At 38.9% G+C, this 15,747-nt stretch overlaps 1 protein-coding gene across 1 annotated transcript in view; it reads left to right on the forward strand.

Annotated features, from left to right (window-relative positions):
- The window catches only part of vsnl1a (visinin-like 1a), a 90,533-nt gene that overhangs the window by 44,428 nt on the left and 30,358 nt on the right, over positions 1–15,747 (forward strand). The window contains exon 2 of the mRNA XM_078399284.1: positions 9,440–9,606. Coding sequence (XP_078255410.1) covers positions 9,445–9,606 — 162 coding nt within the window. The 5' untranslated portion in view covers positions 9,440–9,444. The remainder of the gene's footprint in view (positions 1–9,439; positions 9,607–15,747) is intronic.

The raw sequence follows: 15,747 nt of genomic DNA on the forward strand, positions 1-15,747 counted from the left end.
TTTTTCGCTTTTCTAATTTCCTTCTTAAGATTCCTTTTACATTCTTTATATTCCTCAAGAACCTCATTTACTCCCTGCCGCTTATATTTATTGTATATCTCCCTCTTTTTCCGAACCAAGTGTCCAATTTCCCTGGAAAACCACGGCTCTTTCAAATTATTATTCTTTCCTTTCCACCGAACAGGGACATAAAGACTCTGTACTCTCAAAATTTCACCTTTAAATATCCTCCATTTCTCTATTATATCCTTTTCATAAAACAAAAATTTCCATTTCACTCCTTTTAAATCCTTTCTCATCTCCTCAAAATTAGCCTTTCTCCAATCCAAAATCTCAACCCTTGGTCCAGATTTGACCTTCTCCATAATGATATTGAAACTAATGGCATTGTGATCACTAGACCCAAAGTGCTCCTCAACACATACCTCCGTCACCTGACCCATCTCATTTCCTAACAGGAGGTCCAACACTGCCCCTTCTCTGGTAGGCACCTCTACGTATTGCTGCAAAAAACTATCCTGCACACATTTTACAAACTCCAAACCATCCAGCCCTTTAACAGAATGTGATTCCCAGTCTATATACGGAAAATTGAAATCACCCACAATCACCACTCTGTGCTTACTACTAATATCTGCTATCTCCTTACATATTTGCTCTTCCAATTCTCGTTCCCTATTTGGCGGTCTATAATACACCCCTATTTTCTCACGCATAAAATTGCCAGTTAACTAAATACCTGGCAATGGACCACCACTCAGTCCTTTTACCTGGGAGTACTGCAAGATGCAATAAGTTCAAACATCTATTAATTGTTCTTTATCACCCTGTTTGCATTGAGGCAGCAAAAAAATCTGTATGTGTATTTTACGTACATTTCAGGAAACATATGCTCCAAAGTTACTCTCGCTTCATGATGAATAATTGGCCAAGTTATTGTTTAAATGCAATCTGACTTCACAGTCTTGGTTTTACTGTGGCTGAATTGTGAATGGATCACCATCTTTAGATGAGACTGAGCCTAGTGCAGTTTAACTTGGAGAAGAAGATAGACAGCAATATTTTGAGGAAAAGAAAAGCAATTCAAGTGAATAGGAAAGGTAAGCTCACCAGGTTAATGAGCACATACCATACTCAGCCACGGGACTTCAGCAAAGTAGTCCAGATGTGTCAAGATACTGGGTTGTGTTGGAAAACAAGTCATAACTGTTCATCTGTGTCACACGACCACAGCAAGAGTATTACCTGTAGACACTGAAATGTTACATGACGATAAATCCTTTTTTGATTCTGATACAGAGAGAACTATTTGTTAGGATTCACAAACAAAATTATCAAGTCAAAAAGCTCCCAAGTTCTAAGTACTGGGCAAGCACACAATTTAAGGAGGTAAATTAACTTCAGGAAACTAGTCAATATAGAGAATCTGTAATGACTGCATTAATAAATGTGTTACACCCATTTGCTTCAAATAAGGAAAGCACTGTGATATAGTTATATAAATAAGTATCGCATCGGAAAACAGAGTCATGTCGTTCGTTACATGAGTGAATGAATGATTTGAGAATACTATATATAGCAAAATCCTAGATGTTAGAGTGAGAATACCACCCTTATTTACAGCTGGTTGGCATATATAACAATAATTTATCAGAAACCAACATAATCTAAGATCCATGTTAAGATGCTTCATGAAGTGGGAGGAGAAAATAAATCTTCAATGACTACAGGGCATAGTTTTAAGGTGAAAGGGGCAACGTTTAAATGAGATGTGTATAGCAGGTATTTTTAAGAGGTTGGTGGATTCCAGGAGTGGTAGTGGAGGCAGATACATTAGTGGCATATAAGAGACATTTAGGCATACGGATATGCAGCGAATGAAGGGATATGGATCATGTTCAGGCAGAGGTTAGTTTAAGATAATATAATAAAAATGAACTGCAGATGCTGGTTTATACCAAAGATAGACACAAAATGCTATAGTAACTCAGCAAATCAGGCAGCATATCTGGAGAAAATGGATAGGTGATGTTTTGGGTCAGCTGAAACATTCTGAAACATCACCTATTCATTTTCTACAGAGATGATACCTTACCTGCTGAGTTACTCCAGCATTTTGTGTCTATCTTTAGAGATTAGTTTTACTGGACATTATGTTTGGCATGGACATTGTGGGCCTAAGTGCCTTCTCTTACATTGGAGACATAAGGAGCTGCAGATGCTGGTTTACAAAAGTGCTGGAATAACTCCTGTTCCTCTGTTGTAGTGTTATCTGTTCTGTATGAATGGTAGTTTCCTTAAAGGTGATTATTCTAGCAACTTTGAATTAGTAATTGCAAAGGAGTGGTCATAAGTTGAGGATATTTAGGATCAAAGCAATTAGGGGTGGAAAATTGGAAAATGAACTCCGTGTAAAGAGAGCAAGATAAATTAAGATTGACTAAACCAACTAAAATTGAATGTAATAACCTTTTATGTTTTTGTTACATTACAATCTCTTTGAAAAATTGCCCGTGTCACTGCATTCTTTCAAAATATTGGAGATAAAACAAGGGAACCCTCGACCAGCTGGCCTGACATCTGCTGTTGGGAAATTACTAATGTCTACAATTAGAGCGTGGAATGCCTTTGAATTTTCAGCTGATCAAGGAAAGCCAGCATGTGCTTGTAAAGATTAGGCGATGTGTGGTGAAGCTGATGGAATATTCTAAAAGGTGGATATGGTAGTTGACTGAAGAATGTCTGTGAACATTATTTATGTGGATTTCAAAGGTACAATGTGAATCTTTTTTTTCTGACTCCACCTTCCTGTTCAGCGCTTTAGACTTTAGAGATACAGCGCGGAAATAGGCCCTTCGGACCACCGAGTCCTCGCCAACCAGTGTTCACCCCATACACTAACACTATCCTACACATGAGGGACAATTTTACAATTTTACCAAAGCTAATTAACCTACAAACTCGTATGTTTTTGGTGTTTGGGAGGAAACTGGAGCACCTGGAGAAAACCCACATGATCACGGGGAGAACGTACAAACTCCAAACAGACAGCACCCTTGGTCAGGATCAAACCGGATCTCTGGCACTGTAAGGCAGCAGCTCTGCTGCTGCGCCATTGTGTCACTCTTCTCCTTCTGTGCATTGAAACATGTTGTCAGAACTAAGCTGCGTGTTGCATGCTGAAGCATGACCACATTGGACATCATTAAATTCAGTGGTGGAACACGCAAAGGCAAGGGGGAGCTGCAGTTTGCATCTGGCCCCTCAATTTTACACCAGGCCCAGGACACTAACCCTTTAAGTGGAATTTCTGACTCTTTGGGTGTAACAGTAGAGAAGATGACGTGAGTAAAAGCACTGTAAAATGTATTTAAATCTACTTGAGTGACTTCTAAACATCTCGGCTCATGTTGGCATTCGGGATGTGAGTCTTGGAATTGGACACAAGGTCAGATCAGTATGGGGCAGCTCTTTTTCTTCAATATTAAAGGGAAGTTGCTGCACAATATTGCAGTGTGGGCATGGATGAGCGCTATCCGTGTTCCTTCACGTGGATGCCTGAGCATTAAACTTTTTAACAGGGGGAGATTGGTGTCAGGATTGACCCCTGAACTGGTTACTTTCCAGGAATCTGAAGTAATAAACTAGAGGGATGGTGTAGGTTTAGGTTTACTATCATCATATGTACAGAGGTAAAGCTTTGTTTTCAATCAATCAGATAATGCTATATATACAGTAAATACAATCAAGCCAAAGTCAAGTACAATAGTAGAGCAAAGGGAAAGATATAGAGTGCAGAATATAGTTCTCATCATTATACAATAACAAATTCCCGAGGGTGGGGCTCAAGACAACCCAAAAGCAAATGCACAAAGCATGTACGCAAGTGCAGGAGGTAATAGGAAGGTTAATGGAGCATTGGCCATAATTGTAAGGATTCTGAATATAAAAATAGGGGTGCCTTACTGCAGGTGTACACAGCATGAGTGAGACCACATCGAGTATACTATCAACAATTTTGGTTCCTCTTTTCAGGGCAAGATATTATTTTATTAGAATGGCTTTAGAAAATGTTCGCTAAGATAATTGCAGGTGGTGAAAGGGAGTTTTATGAGTAAAACTTGGAACTCTACTCTCACTTTTCAAAATATCAATCTAATTGAAAAATATAACATTCTTTGGAGGCTAAGCAGGGTAAATGCTGAGAATGTATTTCATCACGATGAGAGTCCAAAGACAAAGGACATGGTCTCAGGGTATGAAGTTTGCATTCAAGATTAAGATGAGAAGAATTTCTTCTCTCAGAAGGTAATGCGTCATTAGAACTTCTTGGCACATAGAGCTGTGAGAGTGCAATCCCTGGGTATATTTTAAGGCTTAAGTGCATTGCTATGCAATAAGTAAATAGAAGGCTTTGAGGAAAGTGAACTTGAGGAATGTCTGATCAGCCAAGATTATTTTGCATTGTGTTGTAGCAAGCATGAGCGCTGCAACAATATGTTCCTGCTCACATCTTACTTGCCCATCCATCATTACGGTACAATATCTGCATCAGAAGGATTGTAGCAGTTCAAGAGGTTATTTCATGGTTGCTTGAGGACAATAAAGGATGTAAAATAAATGCTGGCCATGGCCAGTAATGCTAAACTCCTGTAAATAAATACTATATGAAATTCTAATTTAGCACGATATGATGAGTGGTGTTCCATACGTTTGAGCTGCAACTATTTATTGTATAATCAAAGCTATTTAGGTTTTGGGTCACAGTCATGTTGATGTGAGTTTGCTGATGGCGTAAACATGGATGGCATTGTAAGTAACTTTGCTGATAAGCTTAAAGTGCAAAGATACATTTATGGTTGAAGCAAAACTGAGACAGTAGATTTCCCTGCTGGCAAATGTGATGTATGATCATCCACTTTCGATGTAAAACTGATTAAAATAAAGCAATTTAACAGTAATGAAAAGCTAGAAATAGAATGGAAATTTGAAAAGATTTGTAGGTCCTCGTTCATGGGTCATTAAAATGTCACGTACAGATATAGAAAGTAACAAAACAAAGGCTACTGGAATGCTGGGTTTGAATCTAAAAATAGTACATTGTGCTGTAATTGTACAGTGCCCTGGTTAGACCACATCTGGAATGCAGTAAATTCCAGGCACTTAATTTAATAAGTGTGCATTAGCTTTAGAGTACACCATATATTTCCCGGAACAATCCCTAGACTGAAGAGTTAAATAACATAGAGAAAGCGAGGCATGAGATAGGAAGAAGGGTCTCGACCCGAAACGTTATCCATTCCTTCCCTCCTGAGATGTTGCCTGACCCGCTGAGTTTCTCCAACATTTTGTGTCTACCTTCCACATGAGATAGGAAAGATATGTGGCAATCTATCAATCAGACCTTTGATTCAACAATGGCCAGAAAATTCCCTCTTCAACTTATCATCCTGAACACAACATTAGCAGACATTGAATCTGGCCTTCTTACTATGTTTTGTGTACCTGTTTTCAAATCAGTTATCGGCAGACCTCTCCTCCAAACCTGGATGGTGCGTGCAGATTCCAACTTCCCTGTCTCTAACTTGCCTTTTCTTTCCAAAGTCCTTGAATGTCTTATCACCACATAAATTTGTGCCAAAATGTGCCTCTATTCTGTGTGAATTCTGGTGTATGGTTCTATGACAATATCCAAATGATGCTTAAACAAAATAGTGAATATTTTTGGTGAATTTGACTGTAGTAAATTGTCTCTCCTCATTGTCAATTTGCCAATACTCTTCAATGTTGTTGACTACTCTTTCCTCCTTTTAGTTTAGTTTAGAGATACAATGTGGAAACAGGCTCTTCAGTCCATCAAATCCACACCTACCATGATCAGTGATCACCATACATTAGTTCTATCCTACACACTAGGGACGATTTATAGAAGCCAATTAATCTTCAAACCTACACGTCTTTGGGGTGTGGGAGGAAACCAGAGCACCTGGAGAAAACCAATGCGGTGACAAGGATAACGTACAAGGTCCATACAGACAGCACCCATAGTCAGGATGGAACCCAGATCCCTGACACTGTAAGGCAGCATCTCTACTGCTGCACCACTATGCCGACCATTGTAATTACTTTGTTGTCCAGCTCTCTAGTACTGTTGTAAGAACCAAAAACTCTCAGTAGGTCAAGCATAGTCTTGAAGCATTGTTACCATTTCAGGTCAGTGTGGTCTCCTTAATGTAGTGACAATCAAATGTAGATGGGGTGATTGGTTTGCAGTTCACCCCCGCTCAATCTGTACAGTAACCCTGAACTTTCAGTTGCCTATGGATTTAAATCTCCATCCCACTCAGTCTGAGCTCTTAGTCTTGGCCTCTGGCTCTGGCGAAGTCCAACATAACTGTGAGGAACAGCATCTCATCTGCCAACTTGGCACATTACAGCCTTGAGAAGTCATCAGTGAATTCAACAATTTTGGCTAATCAGCTTTACCAATTTGCAAGGCAGACTGGTGAAAGATTATTATCCTGTAATGTTGACTCTCCTAGTCTCTCCATGTAGATGCTGCCTGATATATTGAGCAGTTCTGGCATTCTCTTTTATTTCAGATCATACAGTGCGGGCACTTGTTTTTCACCCTCGTGTGTTCAAACTGAGAGATCAGCTGTGATTAACAAGTCTTTACCTCCCTCTCTCGCCCAGTGGCACTACCATTTGTAGCATTCAATCTCTTGATCTCTGACCTCTTATTCTCCCTACCCCTTTTCTTTCTCTGCCATTTAACCTTGTTTTTTCCCCTGTTTTTTATAAAGGGAATGGACATGAAACATAAATGGTGTTTTCATTGCCACAGATGCTACCTGACCTGCCTTATTATTTTCAGTTTTTTTTATTTTAAGACTTCCAGCACTACAGCTTTTCAATTAGTTCATTTTTAGTTGGTTCCTTTCTCATTTATTGAAATGTCACCAGAGAATTGCCTGAATTTTTTCCCATATCCCCAATCCTGTAACACTGCCCCTATAGTTTACTAAAGGTCTATCCTTGGTACACCTCTATTTCTTACCCACATCCTACCTCGCAACAGTTATGATCCAGAAGACCGAGGTTCCATCTGTAAGCTAATAACAGCCTCTGCCTCTCCAGATGCCTCATTGGACTACCTGACTGATTCATATTTGTTACAATGTTTATAACACACAATCTAATACAGGGTGAGCAGAAATGTCCTTCAACTTATTAAGGGGAATAATTTGTGTAAGCTTAACCCAACACAAACACAGCTTCCTGGAAAAGATCCCAATTCTCAGAAATGGTCAAAATCTAAACTAAATAGGGTATTTATGAATACACATTCCTCTATTACAAAACTTGTCCATCCATAACATCATCTTGCATATTTCCTGCCTCATTCCATCTGCTGCTGAAACACTGATCTATGCCTCTGTTCCATTTGAATCTAGCTTTTCTATTACTCTTGGGCCAGCCTTGAACTTTCTCCCTTGCCTGACTGACTTCACATCCACAAAGCTCTGCCACCTGTATTTTAGCTTGCTTCATTTCTCATTCACTTATTGTATCCATGTGTGTTGACCTGATCCTGCTCGGGAAGATTTGGTTTTAGAATCCTCGACCTAATTTTCAAGACTGTGTAGCCATGTTTTTTTCAGAGGACAAAATGTTTAATTGTAAACATCTGAAAGAGCTGCACATGTATTGCCTTCTAAACCTGTACTTAAATATGATTTTTGTCATCATGTGCAAGCCAATGACGATCAAATGGTTAAATGTAGATTAAAGTTATGTGGGGTTGCTTAAAATACTCCAGAATTTGATGTTTTCTTCACAGTTCCAATCTTATTTATGCAACTGAATTTATTATTTTAATCCAAGTCCGTATTGATATTGGTTTATTATTATTACATGTACCGAGTTGCAGTGAAAAACTGTTTTGCAAACTATTCAGGCAAATTGTGCCATACATGTGTATAATGATGTGCAAAAGAGGAAGGAAACAGAGTGCAGAATATAGTTTGGCAGAAAGTGAAGATAAAAAGTCCAAGGGCCATAATTTAACAATATAGATTTTCATTGAATGGTGTACAGTGAAATATTTCACTAAAAGTAATAATACCTAATGCGTAACATTTTTCAGTGGTTAACATTTATACAGAATATTCTTACTTGGCACACAATGGCTAAGCTAGAATTTTATAAATAACTAGCTTATTTTCTGAGAGAGGGCATCATTTCATCGACCTGGTTTGCAACACATTGGTTGACCGTGTATTGTAATAAATAAACTCGAACTGACAACTAATTGGTTTTGTTCCATTAACTCAAGCAAAGATGCACTCTGGGAAATCTGAGGTTGTTTTTGGCAACAAACTAGGCAACAGTGATCCAGATCAATCATAATTATGTACTTACAGCAAAGCATAATGCGGTTTCTTTCTCTGCTTGCTGCAATCATTGAAAATAAAATTGTCTGTGGCACCCTGAATGACTTGATTAACTTGGAATTTCTAGGGAATTGAGTTGGATCATCCACATCTCTCAAATCTGCCCATGCATTTCCCTTTCTCCCTCTCTGAAACTCAAAATAATTTAAATTCCCTGCTTCTTTGTTCCCCTCCATAAACATGATTACCAGCACATCTCTATTGGTAGCTCATTCTATTATATCGCCTCTATTCTCTGCATTCTTTAGGAGGGTGGATGGTTATTGGTGGCAGCTGTAATTATTCCAGATCCTTGTGGATGTGATATTACAGGCCAGTATTCTGTTGGGATATATTCCCGAGCACTAAAGTAGTCAACATTGCCTTTTATAAATGTAACTCAACTACAACTTGCAATGTGGTTTGCATTTCTGGTCATAGTCTTCCTAAAAATATATATTTTCAGCAGTAAAGCACAATAATATGATTTTTTAGAATCATTCAATATATGTAAGAAAAAAATTAATTCATTTTAGCTTGATTTTATACTGTGTTTTCAAACAGGTTTCCAAAAGGGCTCTTCCATCACATTTTTGAAACATTTATTTACTTAAATAGCATTTGTCTTGTATCTTTATTTGATTTTGAAAGCCAAAGTGAAAAAAGGTTAATGCTGGATACCTCTGTTCTCGTACTCAGCTTACTCAAAATGTGCCAGGTGATCAGTATCAATCACGATGAGTTTGCTGTTAGACATCAAGCATTAAAAGGTTAAAATCTGACATAAATTAAATTACTAACACAGCATGCTATCTTCCCTATGATTTTCTTATGGTTTTATACCTTAGAGTGTGAAATCAACCATTTGTCAATGGAAAATTAAAATACCAAGATTAAAATGTGTCTTGCCATAATGTTTATACAGTTGATACTTTGTGCTTGAGGATCTTGAACTAAGAAGATGATTAATCATCTCCTTAAATGTTGTTTCTTGGTCTTTTCAGGGACAATGGGGAAACAGAACAGCAAACTTGCCCCTGAGGTGATGGAAGATCTGGTGAAGAACACAGAATTTAATGAACATGAACTCAAACAATGGTACAAAGGATTTCTTAAAGACTGTCCCACTGGTAGACTGAACCTGGATGAATTCCAGCAACTATATGTAAAGGTATTTCAATAGATTAATTTTGTTCATACTAATATTATTGTGATAGTTACAAAGAACTGGCTTATAACAAAATTTTGTACTATCTGTAAAACTGGTCGATCACCTCATTTCGTTAATAATAATTGTTTATATGATGGGACCTAGAATTTTAGTAGGTGTTTCAAGTCAGATTACATATTTTAAAAGTCCACTAGTAGAATTTCTAACTATTATCAATGTTACATGTAACATGTAACATTTAATAGTTTATTGAAGTGTATTAATGTATTTAAAACACAAATTTTGCTTTGATAGTACTATAGATTCTACTGGGACTCTAGTTTCCTAAAGTAAAAATAAATTGCTTGCCTATTAACATTAAGGCCACTGTTATGAATTGCGAGTTAAAAATCATACATGGGGATCTCTTGCAATCGAATAATTAGATATATTGCAGATTTATGACTCCCATAAAGGTCAATTTTGAGGTTGTTGATTTTCTTGTCCCAAGAAATGCTGAAATAGTATTATTATTTCCAAATCACTTTCATCAAAGCAGTGTGTGGCCAAAAACACTCACTTATGCTTTAATTAACTGAATCTAGGAACAAAAATATTTTTTTCACTTGACACAAAAGCTTGAACGGTAGTTGGAGTATTTGAAAAATTATTTAGAGAAAATAATTAAAAGCAAGAGAAGAGGTACATTTGATGTGTTGGTATAACAAATGAATTACAATTAAGTAGAACGATTTTAAAAGTTGTGGTTCTGTTACTCCAGACAAGATGTTTAGTGGAGTGACCTAGATATCCTAAAGGCTTGGCAGCACTAAGGCCAAGCTTTTTTGAACTAATATTGGGATTTTTGATAAATTGAACCTTTTCTGCGTATTAAGTTATCTCTGAGTACTGTGTTTACAGACCTGTTTTGCTGCTGCAAGTAAGAATTTCCTTGTTCTGTTTTCAGTACATAGTACAACTAAACACTATTGATTCTTGAGGCTTCTAAGGGGCTGTGCTAGGATAATGTTTTTTTCTCCTGCGTTTGGTGCTATGGTAGTAGGAAGCTACACTTCCAAGATTGTCACAAAAATAATTGAAGTGGATGGTGTATTTCATGAGCTATTGTTAAATTAGAACTAGATAATTGAAAAGGAGGAATGTTAAGTGGTTGTTGATCGAGTGGGTTTGGGTTAAGTGACTAACCAGTGGAGAAAACACTGACAGGGGTTTAATGGAGCTAATACCCTTTTTCTGTATTGTGACATTCTGTCATTTGTTATAATTTCTCTATATTTGTTTCTAGAGACTTGTACTACTAATGCTATTACTACTAAAGCAAAGTGGTTAAAGTTGTACAATGGTAGTATGATTGCTATACATACAAATTTCTGAAAACCCCTGTCCCAATTTTTTGGCAATTTTTTAGGCAAACAGGCTATCGCCACAAGGCCGCTAGGGTGTCGCCTGTATGGTCGTGAGTAGTCTCCAGAGTCGTAGAGTCTTTCTGATCACGCTGGATTTTCAGAATGTTGAAACATTTTCAGGCGACAATGGGTTTAACGCCAATGAGCATAGCCTGACGTCTCCTGACGTAGGTGCTGTCATAGGTTGTCGCCAGGTAACGTAGGTTGTCACCGCTGCTGACTTTGGTGAATTCCATTGGCGACTACCCATGTCAACCTACGTCAACCGGCGACAGGTACCGGTGTCAAAACCAGAGGCCAAAATGACGTGAATTGTCTTCAGTTGCCTTCAGTTGTTGACGACAGGTCGTAGCATGTCGCAGGGGGACGTAGGTTGACTTTGGTTGTAATAGGTTGTTGCCTGTGTGGTCGTAGGTTGTTGTAGGTGCAGTCGTAGCTGGACGTCCTACTCGCGACGATTGTTGGTAGCTTTCCGTAGCTTGACATCAACTAGGTGGTAGGTTGTTGTAGTTTGTCGTAGACATTGTCGTAGGGGGGGTCCAGTCGCCGGTTTTTCGGTGACCTGCTACGACAATGACAGTCGCCAGCAGTCGCCTAAAAATCGCCTAAGTGGGACAGGCCCTTATAGATGTTCATCTGTGAATTCCTGTGCTCTAATGCATCTCAGCTTATTATTCCATCATATCAACTAATATTGAATTGTCTTGCTTTACTTGAATTGCATGAGTTCATGGATTATCTATCGATAAGTGAAGTTTGACAGTCTGAGTGAGACAACAGAATCTAGTCAATCAGTTTTAAATTGAAATAGAAAACTGTTATCTGAAAGTCAGAGGTTATATTATCTGAAATTGTCTGGGAAAAGCATTCACTTTGTGAAAGATATCCCAGTGGACTTTCCTTCTACAAAAGTCATTGGAAGTCTTTGCACTTAAATTCCCTGTACAGATTTAGATGTGTCAACTATATTTTATACTATTGCAGACACAAAATGCTGGAGTATCTCAGCGGGTCAGGCAGAGTCTCTGGAGAAAAGGAATAGGTGATGTTTTGGGTCGAGACCCTTCGTCAGACTATTGTACTTGCACACTGGAAAATTGCTCACCGATGGACATTTTTAGACTGTAAGCGTTCTTTGATCTGAACACTTGTAAAAAGACTATTTATCGAATGGTCCATGATCCGTGTCCTCGCTTCCTAAAATCATTCCACCTTCTATAAATAGAAATGTGATGGAATATTCTCCACTTACCTGAATGTGTATAGTTTTAATAGTACTCAAGAAGCTTGAACCATCCCAAACAAAGCAGCTTATGTAACTGCCACCTTATCCACCAGAATTCATAACGCTAACTTACCTGAGTGGTTACTAAGATGCACCATGACCTATTCTTGCAGTAACTAGGAATGAGCCATATGTACACTACCCTTGTTAATACAGCCACAATCCTGAAATGATTTATTTTTAAGGTTCCTCTGATGTTGCTATTAGCTATACAGAGGTTTGCTTTTGACACTATTCATAGTTGTTTACTGTGACCTTGGTGGAAGATTGGTAGACAACTGAGGTACATTTTGCAAAAATCTTTAGAGCTGACCTCAGAGAAATTATGGACGCCAATGAGGAGAACTCCCCAAAACGATGCCCAGTGTTGCTTTAAATCTAGGAATCTTAATTTATACTACATCCAGATTTCACTCACTGCTTCACTCACTGAAGTTGCTGTTTTTCAAAGCACATGGATAATTTTCATTTTTAGCGTAGGAAGAAAACTAATAGTTGTGATTTGGATATCTTTTACACACCCATCTGTTTATTCCCCCCCACACACATTCACACCAAATGTGTTTATTACCTCCAGACTCACTTGAGAAATTATCTCTATAGCATTTCATATTAACCAAAAATAATCTTAACAAACAAATGGTGTTTGATTGCTGGGATAATTAAGAATTTTCTTAATAAATGTGTATCTGATGAGTTTTAGTTTGTGTGGGTTTGATTATTTGAATGTACTTCAATTAGATCATGCTAAATGATGACTCATTTTCACAGGAACATAAGTCTGGCAGCGATTATATTATATATTCTGAAATATGATATGTAGAGTTTATCGTGATAATAAAGTTGTTACAAGACCAAATTAATTTACCAAAGCCTATATTTTATCTGGGGAATTGATTGTTCATATTCTGAAACTTAATGGATAGGCTAAGAGACTGCACTTGCATCTAAAAGATTATTTACAATAGACAATAGACAATAGGTGCAGGAGTAGGCCCTTCGAGCCAGCACCGCCATTCAATATGATCATGGCTGATCATTCTCAATCAGTACCCCGTTCCTGCTTTCTCCCCGTACACCCTGACTCCGCTATCCTTGAGAGCTCTATCTAGCTCTCTCTTGAATGTATTCAGAGAATTGGCCTCCACTGCCCTCTGAGGCAGAGAATTCCACAGATTCACAACTCTCTGACTAAAAAAGTTTTTCCTCATCTCTGTTCTAAATGGTCTACCCCTTATTCTTAAACTGTGGCCCCTGGTTCTGGACTCCCCCAACATTGGGAACATGTTTCCTGCCTCTAACATGTCCAACCCCTTAATAATCTTATACGTTTCGATAAGATCCCCTCTCATCCTTCTAAATTCCAGTGTATACAAACCTAGTCGCTCCAGTCTTTCAACATATGACAATCCCGCCATTCCGGGAATTAACCTAGTAAACCTACGCTGCACGCCCTCAATAGCAAGAATATCCTTCCACAAATTTGGAGACCAAAACTGCACACAGTACTCCAGGTGCGGTCTCACTAGGGCCCTGTACAACTGCAGAAGGACCTCTTTGCTCCTATACTCAACTCCTCTTGTTATGAATGCCAACATTCCATTGGCTTTCTTCACTGCCTGCTGTACCTGCATGCTTCCTTTCAGTGACTGATGCACTAAGACACCCAAATCACGTTGTACGTCCCCTTTTCCTAACTTGACACCATTCAAATAATAATCTGCCTTCCTATTCTTACCACCAAAGTGGATAACCTCACACTTATCCACATTAAACTGCATCTGCCATGCATCCGCCCACTCACACAACCTGTCCAAGTCACCCTGCAACCTCATAGCATCTTCCTCACAGTTCACACTGCCACCTAGCTTTGTATCATCGGCAAATTTGCTAAAGGTACTTTTAATCCCTTCATCCAAGTCATTGATGTATATTGTAAATAGATGCGGTCCCAACACCGAGCCTTGCGGTACCCCACTAGTCACTGCCTGCCATTCTGAAAGGGACCCATTTATCCCCACTCTTTGCTTTCTGTCTGTCAACCAACTTTCTATCCATGTCAGTACCCTACCTCCAATACCATGTGCTCTAATTTTGCCCACCAATCTCCTATGTGGGACCTTGTCGAAGGCTTTCTGAAAGTCGAGGTACACCACATCCACCGGCTCTCCCCTGTCAATTTTCCTAGTTACATCCTCAAAAAATTCCAGTAGATTAGTCAAGCATGATTTCTCCTTCGTAAATCCATGCTGACTCGGAACGATCCTGTTACTGCGATCCAAATGCTCCGCAATTTCGCCTTTTATAATTGACTCCAGCATCTTCCCCACCACTGATGTCAGACTAACTGGTCTATAATTTCCCGTTTTCTCTCTCCCTCCTTTCTTGAAAAGTGGGATAACATTAGCTACCCTCCAATCCACAGGAACTGACCCGGAATCTATAGAACATTGGAAAATCATTACTAATGCGTCCACAATTTCTAGAGCCACCTCCTTAAGCACCCTGGGATGCAGACTATCAGGCCCTGGGGATTTATCAGCCTTGAGTCCCATTAGTCTACCCAAAACTTTTTCCTGCCTAATGTGGATTTCCTCCAGTTCCTCTGTCACCCGAGGATCTCCGGCCACTAGAACATCTGGGAGATTGTTTGTATCCTCCTCAGTGAAGACAGATCCAAAGTACCGGTTCAACTCTTCTGCCATTTCCTTGTTCCCCATAATAAATTCCCCTGCTTCTGTCTTCAAGGGACCCACATTTGCCTTGACTATTTTTTTTCTCTTCACATACCTAAAAAAGCTTTTACTATCCTCATTTATATTATTGGCTAGTTTACCCTCGTACCTCACCTTTTCTCCCCGTATTGCCTTTTTAGTTATCTTCTGTTGCTCTTTAAAAGAGTCCCAATCCTCTGGCTTCCCACTCTTCTTTGCTATGTTATACTTCTTCCCTTTTATTTTTATGTTGTCCTTGACTTCCCTTGTCAGCCACGGGTGCCTCTTACTCCCCTTAGAATCTTTCCTCCTCTTTGGGATAAATTGATCCTGCAACTTCTGCATTATTCCCAGGAATACCTGCCATTGCTGTTCCACAGTCTTCCCTGCTAGGGCCTCCTTCCAGTCAATTTTGGCCAACTCCTGCCTCATGCCTCTGTAATCCCCTTTGCTATACTGTAATAATGACACCTCCGATTTTCCCTTCTCCCTCTCCATTTGTAGAGTCCATTTACTTCATTCAGGTTAAAGTAGGTAATTTGTGCTAAATTACATAGTGCAGAATTAACCCAAGGCTCTATCAAGAATATTCATTAAATTTGGATTATTTGTTGTTTTAGTGAATTTGCTGCTGACAAAGAATGATTGTGTTAGCTGCCTGTTGGCCCAAATATTAATAGAATGGCACAGATATGAAGCTGACAGACCTGGTGCCTCATGGTGTTAGAGAGATAGG

This window comes from Rhinoraja longicauda, chromosome 5, assembly GCF_053455715.1.
Source record: "Rhinoraja longicauda isolate Sanriku21f chromosome 5, sRhiLon1.1, whole genome shotgun sequence".
NCBI lineage: Eukaryota > Metazoa > Chordata > Chondrichthyes > Rajiformes > Arhynchobatidae > Rhinoraja > Rhinoraja longicauda.